The sequence below is a fragment of the Papilio polytes genome, unplaced genomic scaffold (genome assembly GCF_000836215.1).
Source record: "Papilio polytes unplaced genomic scaffold, Ppol_1.0 DF821289.1, whole genome shotgun sequence".
Taxonomy (NCBI): Eukaryota; Metazoa; Arthropoda; class Insecta; order Lepidoptera; family Papilionidae; genus Papilio; species Papilio polytes.
The window spans coordinates 3381690-3396919 of record NW_013527915.1 but is presented as its reverse complement, the minus strand read 5'-3'; the positions used below and the strand labels follow the sequence as shown (position 1 = coordinate 3396919).

General features: G+C 32.8%; 1 protein-coding gene across 1 annotated transcript; it reads right to left on the bottom strand.

Annotated features, from left to right (window-relative positions):
* Positions 1-3001: 3001 nt before the first annotated feature.
* Positions 3002-5828, bottom strand: LOC106109200. Its single transcript, XM_013290609.1, has 7 exons — positions 5613-5828; positions 5380-5547; positions 5069-5220; positions 4507-4703; positions 4184-4264; positions 3938-4085; positions 3002-3373 (listed from the first exon to the last, which is right to left on the bottom strand). Exons 1-7 carry the CDS (start codon positions 5696-5698, stop codon positions 3102-3104), a joined length of 1104 nt encoding a protein of 367 aa, XP_013146063.1. The 5' UTR covers positions 5699-5828; the 3' UTR covers positions 3002-3101.
* Positions 5829-15230: the final 9402 nt, after the last annotated feature.

Below are 15230 nucleotides of genomic sequence, written 5' to 3'. Positions count from 1 at the left end.
CGCCCCGGATAAACTGGATTTAATATAACACAAACAGCCAATATGTAGGACACTTTAGAAGGGTCTCACACATAAAAAACAAAGTTAACCAGTTCTTACTGTAGTCAGTGACAGTAATTAAATTTTATTAGTTTAACAGTTTAGAGCTTTCTTGTTTTTTAACTAAGCTTACGTCTTTGTCTTGTAAGCCTCAACTCTATGTTCCTACTTGAAGATTGACTTGTAACTTAATTGCACCTGATACCCATGAATTAACACATAAATCATTTGTTAACTATGTGTAGTAGAAAGTTAAACATTCTAATTGAATTACAGACTTAAGTACTTAAGTTAGCATGTTTAATTGCAAAGCTTTTAACACATAGTTAATCCCAATTCATCGTATAACAGTGTAAATACAGTTGTTTATATAGAAAAAGTTGCAATAAAATAAAACATAACTGTATTTAACAACTTTGTTGAATTAAACAGCGGACGTCACTTTCTAAATCAATTTTCTGTTATATGTCATTAAAAAAATCCGATAAGTAAACATAAGTAAAGTTGTGCTTAGACGTCTTCAATTAAGTTGTCGATTAAGCTCAGAATCGAGTTGGATAGGTGTCCGGCGGCACAGATAACGAATGGTACGGTTAAACAACCTGTTGCCCGATGCGATGCGCCTGCGCATGCTTTTCGACTAACTAACTGTACTGGATACCGCCGGTAAACGGTACAACGCTAGTATTGCTTTTTTATTTACCATCATGGGGATTAAGTCTAGTTACTCGGCGTTTTTTTATTTGTCTAGTTCCACTCGTCGATTTTAGTATAAAAAATTAAACAAGAATTTTATTTAGATTTCATCACAGCATTAGGAAGACAAAGACATCTTATCATCGCATGTCAAGCAAAAACCTTTTGAAGACGACTCCGTCTGACTGGAATTTAAAAAAAAACATAAGTAAGTAGCTTATATATTGTTCTAGACTACTTCTTCTCTACATCTATGCCAAAGGGCATCAGATCCTTTTAGCAGTTAGGCGACAAACTCCAAAAAACTATTCATCCATTCATCTAGGCTTTCGTATTTATAACATTAGTAAGGTAATTTGAAAGTAAAATCCTTTAATTTACAAGAATCGTCTCAACGGTGTGATATTTTAAATTTTATGCGACAAGTTTTACGATGCCCTTAAAATAAGTAAAGCTAATGCTATCATTTCGTTTCGTTGCAGTTCGCTTCGCTCGCCTTTCTAAAAGCTCCGTACAACTGGACCAGTTCATCTGCTGCCCTAATTTTATAGTGCAATGACAACCTTAAGCTTCCTACATACAGAGTTCAGGATTTAATGAACAGTAAATAAATGCAACAGTTATTGAGTTTTCTTAAGTCATAATTTGGCATTAACTTATATTCTGCTTTATCTTATTTTAGGGATGGTACAAATTTCTTGTAATACGTAGTCCGTAGAGTAAGGCACTAATAAAGCTTTCAACAATCTTGACGCCATTTGATAGGGTGGCATTATTTATCTGGCGTAATAGCGGTCTTTAAAAAAATTACAAGTATTAAGATCGCCCTCAATTGACCAAATTTTACTTAGATTTGAACTGCCTTCATGTTATTATTAACTATATAAAAATGTTTTATTTTGTGTACTGTTTACTTGTCCAATAGTTTGTGAACGACCTAACGCTACTCACAAGTTGGCGAAAGTCAGTCTGACCCAATATGCTAATCATTCTTAGAAACATCTAGTCATGGCTAAGGTCACTTACTGCAGAACTATTCAAATATCTTATTAACTCTACTATTTCTTTATACTTTATATGTAGATAATTTGTTGTCGAAATACAAACATCATCTGCTGGAAGAGTTCTTAAATATTTGTTTACTAGCTTTCGCCCGCGACTCCGTCCGCGTGGTATAAAAAAAATTCAAAACCAAGTAGCCTTTGTATTCTTCCAGATTATCCTCTACATGTATGCCAAATTTCATTGAGATCCGTCCAGCCATACAGGCTACAAACTCTAACAAACATCCATCCATCTAAACTTTCACATTTATAATATTAGTAAGATTAGTAAGATTTATTTTTGAAACAATCAAACTGGCAATTACTAAAAATACTAATTCATTATTCCTCTTATGACTAGTATGATCAAAATAAAACAACACTGTAAAAAAGTAAATTTATTATACATATCAAATATCCTGTTTATTGATATAAAAAAAAAAGTTGAAAACTCATTTCTTTAAACATTATTCTCTTGTTCTACAAAGAGTTTTCTATACCTTTTTTCAGTAAACGATACGGCTTAATATTCTCGTTGATAGTAAGGAATAAATCCTTTTAATAAAAACTATTAAAGTTAAGTCACTTAAAATTATAATTAAACAGTAACAAAACTAATTTATCTTACATCAAAAAAGTAGAAACAGTAAAACTTTCGATTAACCAAATGAAACAGATTTAAATTTCGTGCCAAACTTTTTCATAACACTTAGCACTATAGTAATTTAAAAACAAAAATTTGCACACACTGAATAAACGCACACAAAGTAACTAAGTAAAAAGATAATAATATCATATAATTCTTAATTACTCACAAGTAATTCAAGGCACTTAGGAAGACAAGAATACATTTACAACACCAACACGGAAAATATTCATAATAAAATCACAAAAATATCATTTCCAAATGTATCTGTTAACTGTCTTTTAGTAAATAAATTTCAATAAACACCAAGTATTAAATAAATCAAACAAAAACTAAGAAACAATGAGAATTCAGTCTTGAAGTAAATACCAACAATAATCACGAAACTGCTTAGAGACAATTCTTAAAATAGACAAGGCACTTAATCTTTGCTTCTTGCAGAATCTGCAGCAAAAGAAAGAAATAATAATCATTAATTAAACAACTAGATATCGCCTGCGACTCCGTCTACATGGAAAAAAAACAGCAGATGTCCTCTGTGTTCTTCCAGACTATCATTCAATTCTATACCAAATTTCATCAAAATCCGTTAAGCAATTTAGGCGACAAACTCTAACAAACATCCATCCATTTTAACTTTCACATTAAAATATTAGTAAGATAAATAAATCCTTAATCTAATTTGCATCACTGGCTGAGGTTTCGGTGAACTCTGCTGATATAAGTTTGAGTATGTGATCGTAGAAACCGTCTTCGTATCGCAGACGGTAAAGCGAAGCATCGAGGTAGCGCTGCACGGCGAGCGCGCACGCCGCCGCCCCCACACCTGCCCCCGCCCCCGTCACGCCCACATTGGCCCCCGATGCCACCCCCGCCCCCGTCCCCGCCACGCACAGGTCCCGCGAAGCTGCACACAGTGTCAGCGCTTGACGCCACACGCGAGAACTCACTGACAACACAAATATATTGGTTACATTGACTGAATAACCTAATGGCCGGTTTCCCAGCTAAATTTAACCATTCGATACTATTTTAGTTCGATAACTTGAAACGAAATGCATATCAGAACAGAACTATGTAACTTGAGTTTTACTCCGTTGAAAATTGGTTCAAGATAACAATTATGAATCACTAAATAATCACGATATAAATGCAAACTTCAGCAACTCAACATAAGTGTTTTTTAAACTACTGTTTTCTTCCCATGTTTAGAGAAAAGTAAAGTAAAAAATATAATGGACTCGAAAAAGAAAGCGATATAGCGTGTTATAATATTATGGGCCTGTCCCACCACTGGCTGATAAAGGCTCAGATAACCTAAAAATGACGACACTGTCGGATAAGGTAACAAAATCCGATATTTCCATCACATATCTTACATAGATTATTATCAGACAATTTACAATTTAATGGGACAGACCCTTTATGCACTAAAATTCGATATATAATCAATAAGTAACTGAATTCCTATATGTAAGAATAATATTTTGAATTAGAAGTATATTTGACTTACAAAATCTCTGCATGTCCACATCACAGTGTTGTACAAGATTCTGGTAGCTGACACATCCGTCTATGCTGGGTACATTGTTGCCCAACACTATCATAGATCCTGGTTCAGTCATATTACTTAGTACCATCTCTACTTCCGATTTGAGTATCTGTAAAAATGTTATTTAAAACTTTATTAAAAACATCACTAAAAAAGTATAACATTTCTATGAGTTTTATTTTAGTGACACATTCATCATCACCTTACCTCATCATCATCCATATTATCACTATGCAAGTTCTTTGGATCACCCTTTATAACATGTAGCCGATAATATGTTGATATATGCTGCAACAAAGATAATTTTTCATCATTATAGATACATTTACAGGACACTATTGATTATTAAAAAATTATACTAATTTGTTGCAAGAAAACAAATTCAATTATCAACATTAGTTGTGTTTGACATCAGCGCCATCTATCTTAATGTGTGCAGAAAGATAGTCTTACAAAGGTAACATTTCAAGGCATAGTTTGGGGATATGAAATCTATGTATATTACTTGCATTATCTGCAAAATTACTTACTTTAGTGTCTGCCAGCATTAATATCCTATGCACATGAGGCTGGTCAGTTGTATCTGGTGATAAGCGGTTCAGACAATCTGGATACATCTCTGCCATGACAACACTGTTCTCACCACCCAATTTTTGTCTGTTTAGCTCCTTTATAGCCAACTCATCAAGTCGATCATAGATAGATATTGCAACTTTTGGCTTGACATCTGTAATTTTTATTTAAAATATTTTAATTATCTTAAAGGTAAGTATCTACATGGCATAAAAAAATATAACAAGTAGCCCAAAGTTCTACATCTTTGCCAAATTTCTGCAATATTCATTTAGTTTTTCCAGAGTTATGCAGTAAAAACAGTATGAAGCAAGATATAAAGCATAATCTAACATATTTGACATAAATTTTCATTGGTTATATAAAATTACCAAACAATAACTTACCTCAACATCTTAATTTATTAGTAAAGTGAGCATGTAAATTGAAGACAAAGATTAATCTTTAAGATCACTGTAAAAACTTAAGTCCTATAATAAAATAGTAATCATGTAATTGAACCACCCCATATTAACTTACCAAAATGTTGTAATGCAACAGTAATATCCACATCCTCACACCATGCTAGAGTCATCTGAAGAACTTGTAGTATAGAACACTGCAGCTTGAAGAAAAATGAACCTATTCTAATTGGTTGTCTTTTCCCACATCCCGCACAAACCCACTGCACTCTGTAATATGGAAACATAAGTAAAGGTAACTTATAAGGTGTTGTAGCAAACCTAAGATCTGCATCTCATTTAGAAAATACAATGCTTTGTTTGTTGAAAGATGAAGAAAAATATAATTGATAATCAAAAATTAAAGTTGAAGTATTTAGACATAAGTACCTGTCTATAACACGCGCAACTTTGCAAACTACATTGCAATCAGGATTGGATGATGGACATTTGACTGTATTCGGCAATAAACCGAATTGCTGGAGTCTTTCAACGATCTGATATTCTATGTTCTTCTCTACATTATCTTCGATAAAATCTTGATATAATTTATAGTTTCTGCAAAAATGTAATTATGTATAACGAAATCGAATTGACCAACTTATGAATGTTTATAATCATACCCTGGGCAGATCGTGAAAGGAAGAGAATCTGCAACTTTTGTATTTGCATGATACGTATTTTCATAAGTAGTTGAATCGGCTTCCATTGTGTAAAATGCGTTTTGTGCGTTAAATGAGTATTGAAACAACACTAGGCCATTTTTTTTTTATTCGTATCCTACAGAAAACATCAATCCATAGAAAAACAAATCTTTGATTAGAATACGACTTTTTTTTTTTAAGAAAAATGACAGTGACAGCGTTGACATTGACAGCCAACATTAAAAATCGATATACTACGTTTTACGTATATTACTTTCCATTTTAGTATTTTCATTACTTCTTCAATTTAATTTTTACACTCAATAAGTGATATTGAACTTTAATAAACAAAACAAAATAAAACACCTTACTGAACCTTTAAAATATTTTAATTTCTTTAAGACAAAAGAATTGACATTATTCGGAATTTCAGCGCTTTTAGCGCTTTCGTGAATTTAGCAAATGCGCGTTTTGCTACTTTACCACTTTGACACTTTGAAATTGGAATGCACAGTAGAGGAACGCATGTGTTTATTATTTTTGCTAAATACATTTTTCGCAGTATTATGTATTAAACTTGAAGTGATATTATAACTATATCGTCCAAAAGTGATTTATTTAGTAAATAAAACGTAAAATATTGGTGCTATTGGTGTATCTCATTAGATAAACAGGTAAGTGTTTTTTTTATGTTTTCATATTTTTTCATTGTTTTCATTTTAATTTCAATTTATTTTTTATTTTACGAAGCTCAGAATAAAACATAATTAACAGTGTTAAATTTTTGGCAAATATACTAAGTTTTATAAGTAGTTCTTGGAACTTCCCAAGTTTCGTTTATTCAGGTATTTATTGTGCTGTCTAATTCTAAACCAAAATTAGTCAAATCATAGATTAGATACTTTCAGCTCTTTCATACACTCACAGAGAACCGTTAATGAAAATCCAGATATCAACAACTTTATCCTTGATTGTAAAAAAAAAATCATTCTTTTAGAAATAAGGATCCTTGTAAACAAAGTTATAAGTGCCTAAGCATTTGTGACAATATGAATATTCTGTTAAGATAAGGAAAGTATTATTTTTATATTCTGGCATCTCGTACTACAGACTATAATATATGAAGCTTTGTAATTTAGTAAAGATTAAACTATAACAGAAACATGTTTAAATTTTTTGGTCAAATAGAGACTGCAGTATTGTCTCTTTCTCTAAAACTATGTTAAAATATTACCAGCATATTATAGCTTTTTAATTTCTCTTAAATTGTGTAATAATTCTCCTATGTAAGGAGTGTAACAAACCGGTGAATATTAACTTTCAGGATAACCTGTATGAAGGTTGTCCTTTCATAAATGAGTGAAATAAGGAAACCAGTTTGTAGATTATTAATGCAAAAGTTTAGATGGATGGGTGTATGTTTGTTAGAGTTTGTAGTCTAAACGGCTAAACCGATTTTGATGAAATTTGGTATAGATGAAGAGGATAGTTTGGAAGAACACATAGGGTACTCACTTTCGTTTTTTGTTAATTCCATGCTGACGGAGTCGAGGGCGAACGCTAGTTGTACGTAATATTTAGATTAGAAGGAAATTAAAACTAGTAAATAATATAATCTATGTCAACATGAAAGGAAATCAAATGCTATTGTATTTCCACAGATCAAAGAGAAAGTTGCAAACTGCATATTTATTAATTTTATATTTTATCTATCTTTGTAAAAAGTAGGTCGAATTGTACGTGAAATAACACTAAATTCGATATGTCGGAACGAGACATTTTGTAAATATACGGCGTGTAATGTCCGCGTAGCGTGCGTGATTAAGGGCAATAGTTCTGTGCGTGACGCAATGCGCTTATTTTTGGATGCAAAAGAACCTATTTTCCCGCAGTCGCGATTCGTAATGTAGCTGTCCGGTTCTGCTTAGTTTGGTCTTTTTTTAATTAAATTTCTTTCTAAAAATCTTACGAACTTCATTGGTACGGATTTTTTCCAACCGTCACCCTACTCTGTCTCCACGTGAGAATAAAACGTTTCATCTGTCCCACCTTTTAGTCCCACTATCACTAATAAGATGGATGGATGGAACTTTTATGAAATAAAATCAGTTCCAATCCAAAATCCAACCGTCCTCTCGTAGCAAAAGGCGAGATGGATGAAGTTTTTTATTCTCATCTGTCTCTACGTGAGAACAGAGCGGAGTTACGGTTGCGAAAAATCCATTGGTACTAATAATATGAGCACTTTAATTAATAATGTTTGAGATAAATTAATAATTCTTGTTGTTAAACATATTTAACTGCAAATTATTTATCGATCCTTGTCCTTTCAAAGTTATAAAAAGTCATATTTATTTGAGAAAATCTTTAAAGTTGTGTAAAATTTTCGCAAGTATCATTAAGTTTAATTTCGGTCGAAACGAAGACAAATTACTCAAACTTTATAAACTGAAGGAGGTCAAGGGACGAGTGTTGTTTCATTTCACTTACTTTCGACACTCGTCTAATCGGTAATTATCCATCACTGTAATGACAGATTTTTATTCTGTATATGTTTAATCTATCAAATAAAAGTGCAATTTAAGAACTTTACTGTAATTAAAAGCACTTTTAACCAAAGAGTCTCCATGAGAAACATTTCTATCCAGCATTCTTCGACTGTCCTACATTGTTAAATGTCTATTGTTACTGTATTTGGCTTAACTGCTGGCTAAACATGCTCGCGTGTTGGATGCGTGGGCATTTAATTACATGTTTAAACTAACAAGTAAATCGGTGACACACGGTTAATTTCTCTTTTGTTTCGAAATTTCCCGACCAGAAGAAGTTAAACCTATGAGTTTCCACACTAATCTCAGGTTAGGTAAATTTTATTTAATTTCAAAACGCGGACTTTTAGTTCTTACTCGTGGATAAAACATTTTAATCTAGATTGTTAACGTTTTCAGGTCTTTAACTTTAAATACTTCTATAGAGTTTCAGACTTTAATATATATTTTATATCCAAAATATAAATAACTTTTATGTTAACACGACTTGTCAAATGTTTATAACAGTTATTTAGCGCAGTTATTTCTATTGATAGCTGGCTTCATCGCCGGAAACATCTCGTTCAAAGCGAATTTTTGCTGTTTGATAGTTGACAGCGAGATTCCATTAACCTATCTTGTTAAAGCCTTTTATACTGAAGTTAAATCAATACACGTTACTATTTAGCATCGATACTATGATGTTTTTTTTTAATTATAAAAATTGTTCATGATTACTCTGTAACACGATGTCGGACCGTATTATTTTAATACTAACTTTCGCCCGCGACTTCGTCTGAGTGGAATTTAAAAAAAAACAGAAGACAGTAGCCTACGTGTTCTTCCAGACTATCCCCTACAATTGTGCCAAATTTCATCGAAATCCGTTCAGCCGTTTAGGCTACAAACTCTAACAAACATTCATTCATCTATCAAACAAGATTTAGGATATTAGCTCAATTCGATTGTTATCAATAAGTTGCATAAAAAACACTCTACAAGATTCAACTAAAATATTTGCAATCAAGAAATAGAAATATAAAACGCGACGTTTGCCTTAATTTTACGTGGCAGGAATTCGTTGACATTTTCTCGGTGCCACATTTCTCCCTCTCGTCTTACAATTCTGCCGTTTGACCTGCTTTTATAGCTTAATATTTCAAGCTAAGTAAACGGCTTCAATGTAATGCGAATGTATTATCTTATTATGATAAACCTTACAAAATTATATTAACACTGTCGCTTTAATATAAGTTCTCATATAAATATCGAATATTTGATTCCCACATTTCGTTGATGTATTTTTTGACTTAGCAAAGATCAATCAACTCAGATGCGTACACTTGCAGCTTAGTAATTGACTGTATAGATGATTGATGATCATGCGCTCCATAGTAAAACCTACACTGTATGTTCCAATCTAAAATATTGAATACAGAAAATATGTTTAAAAGGTTTAAAGGTGTATTAGAGTCAGCGACGAAAGCCGCTGGCAAATATTAAACCAAATCATAAGTTTAATTAAATCCCACGTGTATGAGATAAGGCTAAGTATGAAGACATCTGTATCATCGTAGGAAGTACACCTACTCATAGTGTTCGGATTTTTCGACTGCATTTACAATAGTTAGTGCCAACCCTACTGCCGTAGTTAGAATGTTCAGTAAACCAGAATGCTCTAATGTTAGTATGAAGGCTCTTATTTGGCAACCCTAGGTGGGATTATTAGCAGCATTAGAGCCTCTGCACCTATAATGCAATCTATGAACGTTGGGGCTTTGATTTATGTACTACTAGCATTCGGCCGCGACTCCGTCCGCGTGAATTAAAAAGCACTAGTAGCCTATGTGTTCCTTCAAACTATCTGTACCAAATTTCATCAAAATCTGTTTAGCTGATTAGGCTACAAACTAACAACCATCCATCTAAACTTTAGCATTTATAATGTTAGTAAGATAGCCTTACTTTTTGATATTTTCCCGACGAAAAATGGTTAAAGTTATTTTGTGTATGTTCAAGATATGACAAATTTTAGGAGAATGTACCACGTTGCACGTCAATGGCCAAACAAATATGCACTGTCGGTCGGCTGACTTTGTACTAAATTAAATTCCCTATAAGCAAATAGTTTCGAACTATTTGGTTTAAAATGTTCAACACGGCAGACAAACTATATAACTTCAAATATTAAAATGATAAGTTCATTAATTACACTATCCATTTCTGTTATAATAGTTTTCCTCTGGCTTTATTTTTCTCTACAATATTGTAAAATGTGGTAGCAAAAAACTACGTGTTAATCTCAGCTGGTCTGCTCTTTGCGGTTAAATTAATCTCGGCTTCGTTAGAAACGTACTAGTCATGTGTTTAACGTACATGTAAACAACTGAACATCAGATATACAGGCTGCCGGAAGTATCGCGTCACTGGATCGCATTATGTCTATGTCGGATCTGCAGCTCAGATCAGCTTATTCAAAATTACACTCAATCTTCCGAAAACAATATGAAAAAACCTTATAAAGATCTCCTTTTTAAATAATCTCGAAAAGAATGATGAAATCATAAAAATGCCGTATTTAAAAAACTTGAAACATCGCGAAGATGTTTCTGTCATCATATCAATATAAAAACATTTTAATGTTACTATTTTAGACTATTTTATCACAGTCGACTGGCTACACAAAGAATTTGGGCATGCGATAAATTTGTCTCCCGACTTAGCTAGGGTTTTCCCTTTTTATTTTCTACTCATTTTTGTCTGAAAATACATTCTTTAAGAACTCTTTTAGCAGATATTCTTGGCTTCAAAAATGTGTTCGTTCACAATTTACTTTCTTAAAAATTCACTTTACTTATAATCTAATCTATCAATACTATTGCCGCAACAGAATTAAAAATTTCAATGCGTGCATTTTAATTACAATCGACTTTAAAGAACTTAGTTAATTCATCGAAACCTTTACCCATGTTATTGAAACCTAAGACGTTAGTATTTATTTGTACATCTGTTTGGATATTTCGATCTGATGTTTATCTCTTTTAAGAAATGGCTAGTTCCATTTCCTTGTGCGATATCAGTAGGGTATAAAAAGTATAGTGCGTGTTGTGTAGTGCGAGAGACGAGGCCGGCGCGTGCGGAACGCGGTGCCCAGCTCGTCAGCCGCTTTATATAGCACACGAGTCCTTTGCGGCTAGTGTCACCATGCGTTTGTTATTACCCGGATTTAATGTAAAACCTGCTTGGTCATTAATGTTTTTGTCTATTACACGATGTTGCCAGCATCAATTTACAGACCACACGTCTTCCTGATATGTTTTCAAGTCGCCGACATGATTGATGCAGTAATATGTATAATGTATTTGAATATATATACATGTGAACTTAGATAACTCCGAGTGTGCATATATTTATTTCATAATTATAGCTTTGATGATTTGTTCTTCTTTACTTTCTATCTCGAGCCGCAGTATAGTCATATATTGACTTATTAACAAAATTATTGAATAAGCAATATTCATTGTCCCAAAAACTGATACAGGAAGTCTTTAAGAGCACACTGCAGTTCATTTGCAGCGCGGTTCCCGGAACATCGTCCGACACTTCTGAAATAGAAGGAAAATAGACGAAAATCAATTGCACCTCGAAGAGTTTCAATACGTATTGGTACGTCACGCATTGTGCCAAACTAGGGCTGCCAACGTCTAACTTAGATCCAATTCGAATTAGAGAATGACAAAAAGATACGATAGAACGAGCATCAGTTCCGCCTTCTTTAAAATTACCCAATTTAACCCAGAGTTTATAATTCCCAGCCTGCAAACTCGAAGTGGTTACAGCCCTACCGATAGTAAGCACGTTCACACGTCGATACAACGACCCTATTCACAGCTGTCTAGAAAAAAGACGCTACTGAGAAATAGCTTGGAACTGGTCGTATGAAAACTAACTCTCACGATCGTATTATGCGTAATATAAGATGCGGAATGACAATTATTTGCCTCTGTTTTTTAAAGATTTTTTAAAATTTATTTATTAAGCCAACGATGATATCGAGATGCCAAAAAACATTTTGATATAATCAGACGCTTTCTATTTAGTACGACGGTATGGTGCAACTGCAAACTAATACATTATCCATTGTATTCCAAACTTCATGTAGGTGTTGGAAGTAACGAGCTTCTTGTGTAGTATGATTCATTGAACTGATGTGACGTGTAAATAAAGCTTTAAAATGTTTATAACTTTAATTAAAACGTTTTAAATCTATACTAATATAATAAAGCACACACTTCTTTATTGCCTAAGATGTCCGCAATTACAGCATATTTTTGAATAACTTTTCCTTTAATAAAAAGCCCTATACTTCCGTTATGCTTTAGGCTATCTATTTTCACGCCTTTGCACTTGAGGGTAAATATTTTGGATAAAAACCCTAATGTGGGAAAGAGACCATAAGTTTCTGCCAACATCAAGGAATCAAGTTTGCCATGGTTTGACATAATGTCATGTCATTTTGACATTTGCAATTGATAATTTGACAAATGTAAACAATAAAATGAATTTTTTATAATTTTATGCGGATGAAGTCGCATGGGAACAGCGAGTAAGAAAAAAGGCTATTTGTAGCATATTTTTAATTAAAATAACATGAAACTGAAGGTTAAAAATTGTGTAAAAAATCTTGTTTGATTAGAACAAACATATAAATGTCTTTGACAATAATATGTCTCTGAATTAGAATAGATTTCTTAAACGTACATGTTACTGTAAGCGGTTTATTTCTCGGTTTTACCGCTACAATCATTAGTAAAACTTTGGAACACCGACTCGGAAATGTGGTTGTAATTGTTTGAAACGCAGCGTATACTACGTCAATCAACGTTGCCTCACATCATCTTTATCATCGGTTGGGAAATAAACTAATAAATCTTAAGAATAAGATAGCTTTTACTGCTTAATAAAATAATGTATACCACTGCTTGTTCTACATATTTATAATACTACAAATTGTTATTGTTTTCGATGAGATCGATCTAATCAAAACTTTCCTGGCATTTAAAATGCAAAATTACATCACGTCGGTTTCATTGCAACGCTACATTGACTCAGGGAATAACAAAGCACATAACAATGGTACGTAAAAGTGACCCATTTACATAAATATAAGACTAAACTCGTCAGGTTAAAAACAAAAAGAGTGTTAAAAAGAAAAGAAAGTGATTTCACTTTTCTAACAACGTGTTCTATACAATTGACAATGGTTAAATTTTACCTTGTTGAGTGGAATACAAATTTTACAAAGGTTATTCTTTTAGTATTCAGCGTCTTAGTTACGCTTTTGTCGTCTTCAAAATACTCATGGTACTGAATGCATCCGAAATATGGTTATCAAAACAATTATCTTGTATTACGCACAGTTTGCGATGTCGGGATCACATCACACGTGTACATCCGCACTCATTAATTGCTACACAAATGGCTTTACGAGCATTGTGCATCGACTTGCATCGCCGGTGAAAGTTGCCATTATGTAATAATTAATTTATTCATTGCTCTGGGATACAAATACCTCCTATCGGAGAGCGGGCGAATATATAAAAAAGTAAACTTAGACAATAATCGACATCATATTTAATTTTGTCTATGTCTTTCTATACTAATATAATAAAGCGTAAACACTCATTACTTCGTGGCGTAGGATGTCAGTGATCACAGCATATTCTTGAATAACTATTTCTTTAACAAAAATCCGTACACTAACGACACGCTTTAGGCTATATATTTTAAGGATATCAAACTTAGGGGGTAAATAAATTGAAAAAACCCTCAAATGGATCATAAACTACAAACTGCCAACATTAAGGAAACAAGGATATTATGGTAATAGCTAATCCACGAAACATATAAGTACATGTACTTATTTATAACGGAATTTTAATTATATTTAAATCATTTAAAATTGATAGCTCTGTCAGTTTTATCTTATAGTCGTTTACTGAGATCGAGTGGTACAAGATCCCATTTGTTCTCCGAACTTTCACCTAACCAATCGAGACGATAACAATGCACCTATTTATTTCTTGCTCCGACTGAACGTGAGATTCATGGACTGTATATCATTCATTACGTATACGCAATACTTTTTTTTATTATTTACGGAATTTACACTCTTATGGGAATTTTCGTATTGAATTGAAGTTATGCGATTACTATTGTTTTTCCTTATGGAATTGTTGCATTTTTGCTACTAAATAACAATTATTGTCTCATATATTCATTTGAACTATATTACTATCTTTACTAATATTACAAAGCGGAAAGATTTGTACTTTTGTATTTTCGTATGTATTGCAATAACTCAAATACCACTGGGCTGATTTTAAAAATTCTTTTACCATTAAAAAGCTACTTTATCAGTGACTAAGATATCTTTTTTAATTTCACGCGGACGAAGTCGCGAGCAACAGCTAGTCTGATGTAAAAACCGGTACAAAGAGAAATTTGTATTGTTTGTAAGTCTTAACTCTTACAACATCAAACATTTTTTCTCTTGCTGTTAAGTTTTGTTTTTATCTGTTCGTAACGGCTGTTTATCGGCGAAATTATTAGCGGTTTTAGGTTATTATGACCGTGTCGCAAAATACGGAATAAACTGTTACAGTCGTTGTTTTAACCTATAGTTTAGTATCGTGTTAATGGAAACAGCGTTTTGTAAATACTTCGCAATCTTAAGTTCTTCCAAACGTCCATTGGAAGAAGAATAATTTTAGTGTTATTCGTTTAATTAATCTCATAATTTTCCAATAGTCTTATCTCAATTAAATTAGTATCGATTATTCTGATTTGCCTGTTATATGTTGTCTCTTTCCAAGCATAAACATGAGGATATTTGTGTAGATATAAAGAAACAAGACAGCGTTACTCCGCCAGAACAACAAAACATTCGCAGACGCTCCTTTGTCCGGCTTAACCTTATAAGCGAGTTTATTTTTACCCTGCATCGCCATCTTAGAATGTAATACGAACTCAGATTTATATTGAAAATGCACTCTCAATATCAACGAAG

What these genes read in the sequence shown, in the direction of transcription:
- LOC106109200 (XM_013290609.1), bottom strand. Translation starts at nt 5,698, where the DNA reads ATGGAAGCCGATTCAACTACTTATGAAAATACGTATCATGCAAATACA. An exon ending in GTTGCGCGTGTTATAGACAG is followed by an intron (nt 5,221 to 5,379) that starts GTACTTATGTCT and finishes TCCATATTACAG; the next exon opens with AGTGCAGTGGGTTTGTGCGG. An exon ending in TGTGGACATGCAGAGATTTT is followed by an intron (nt 3,374 to 3,937) that starts GTAAGTCAAATA and finishes TTGTGTTGTCAG; the next exon opens with TGAGTTCTCGCGTGTGGCGT.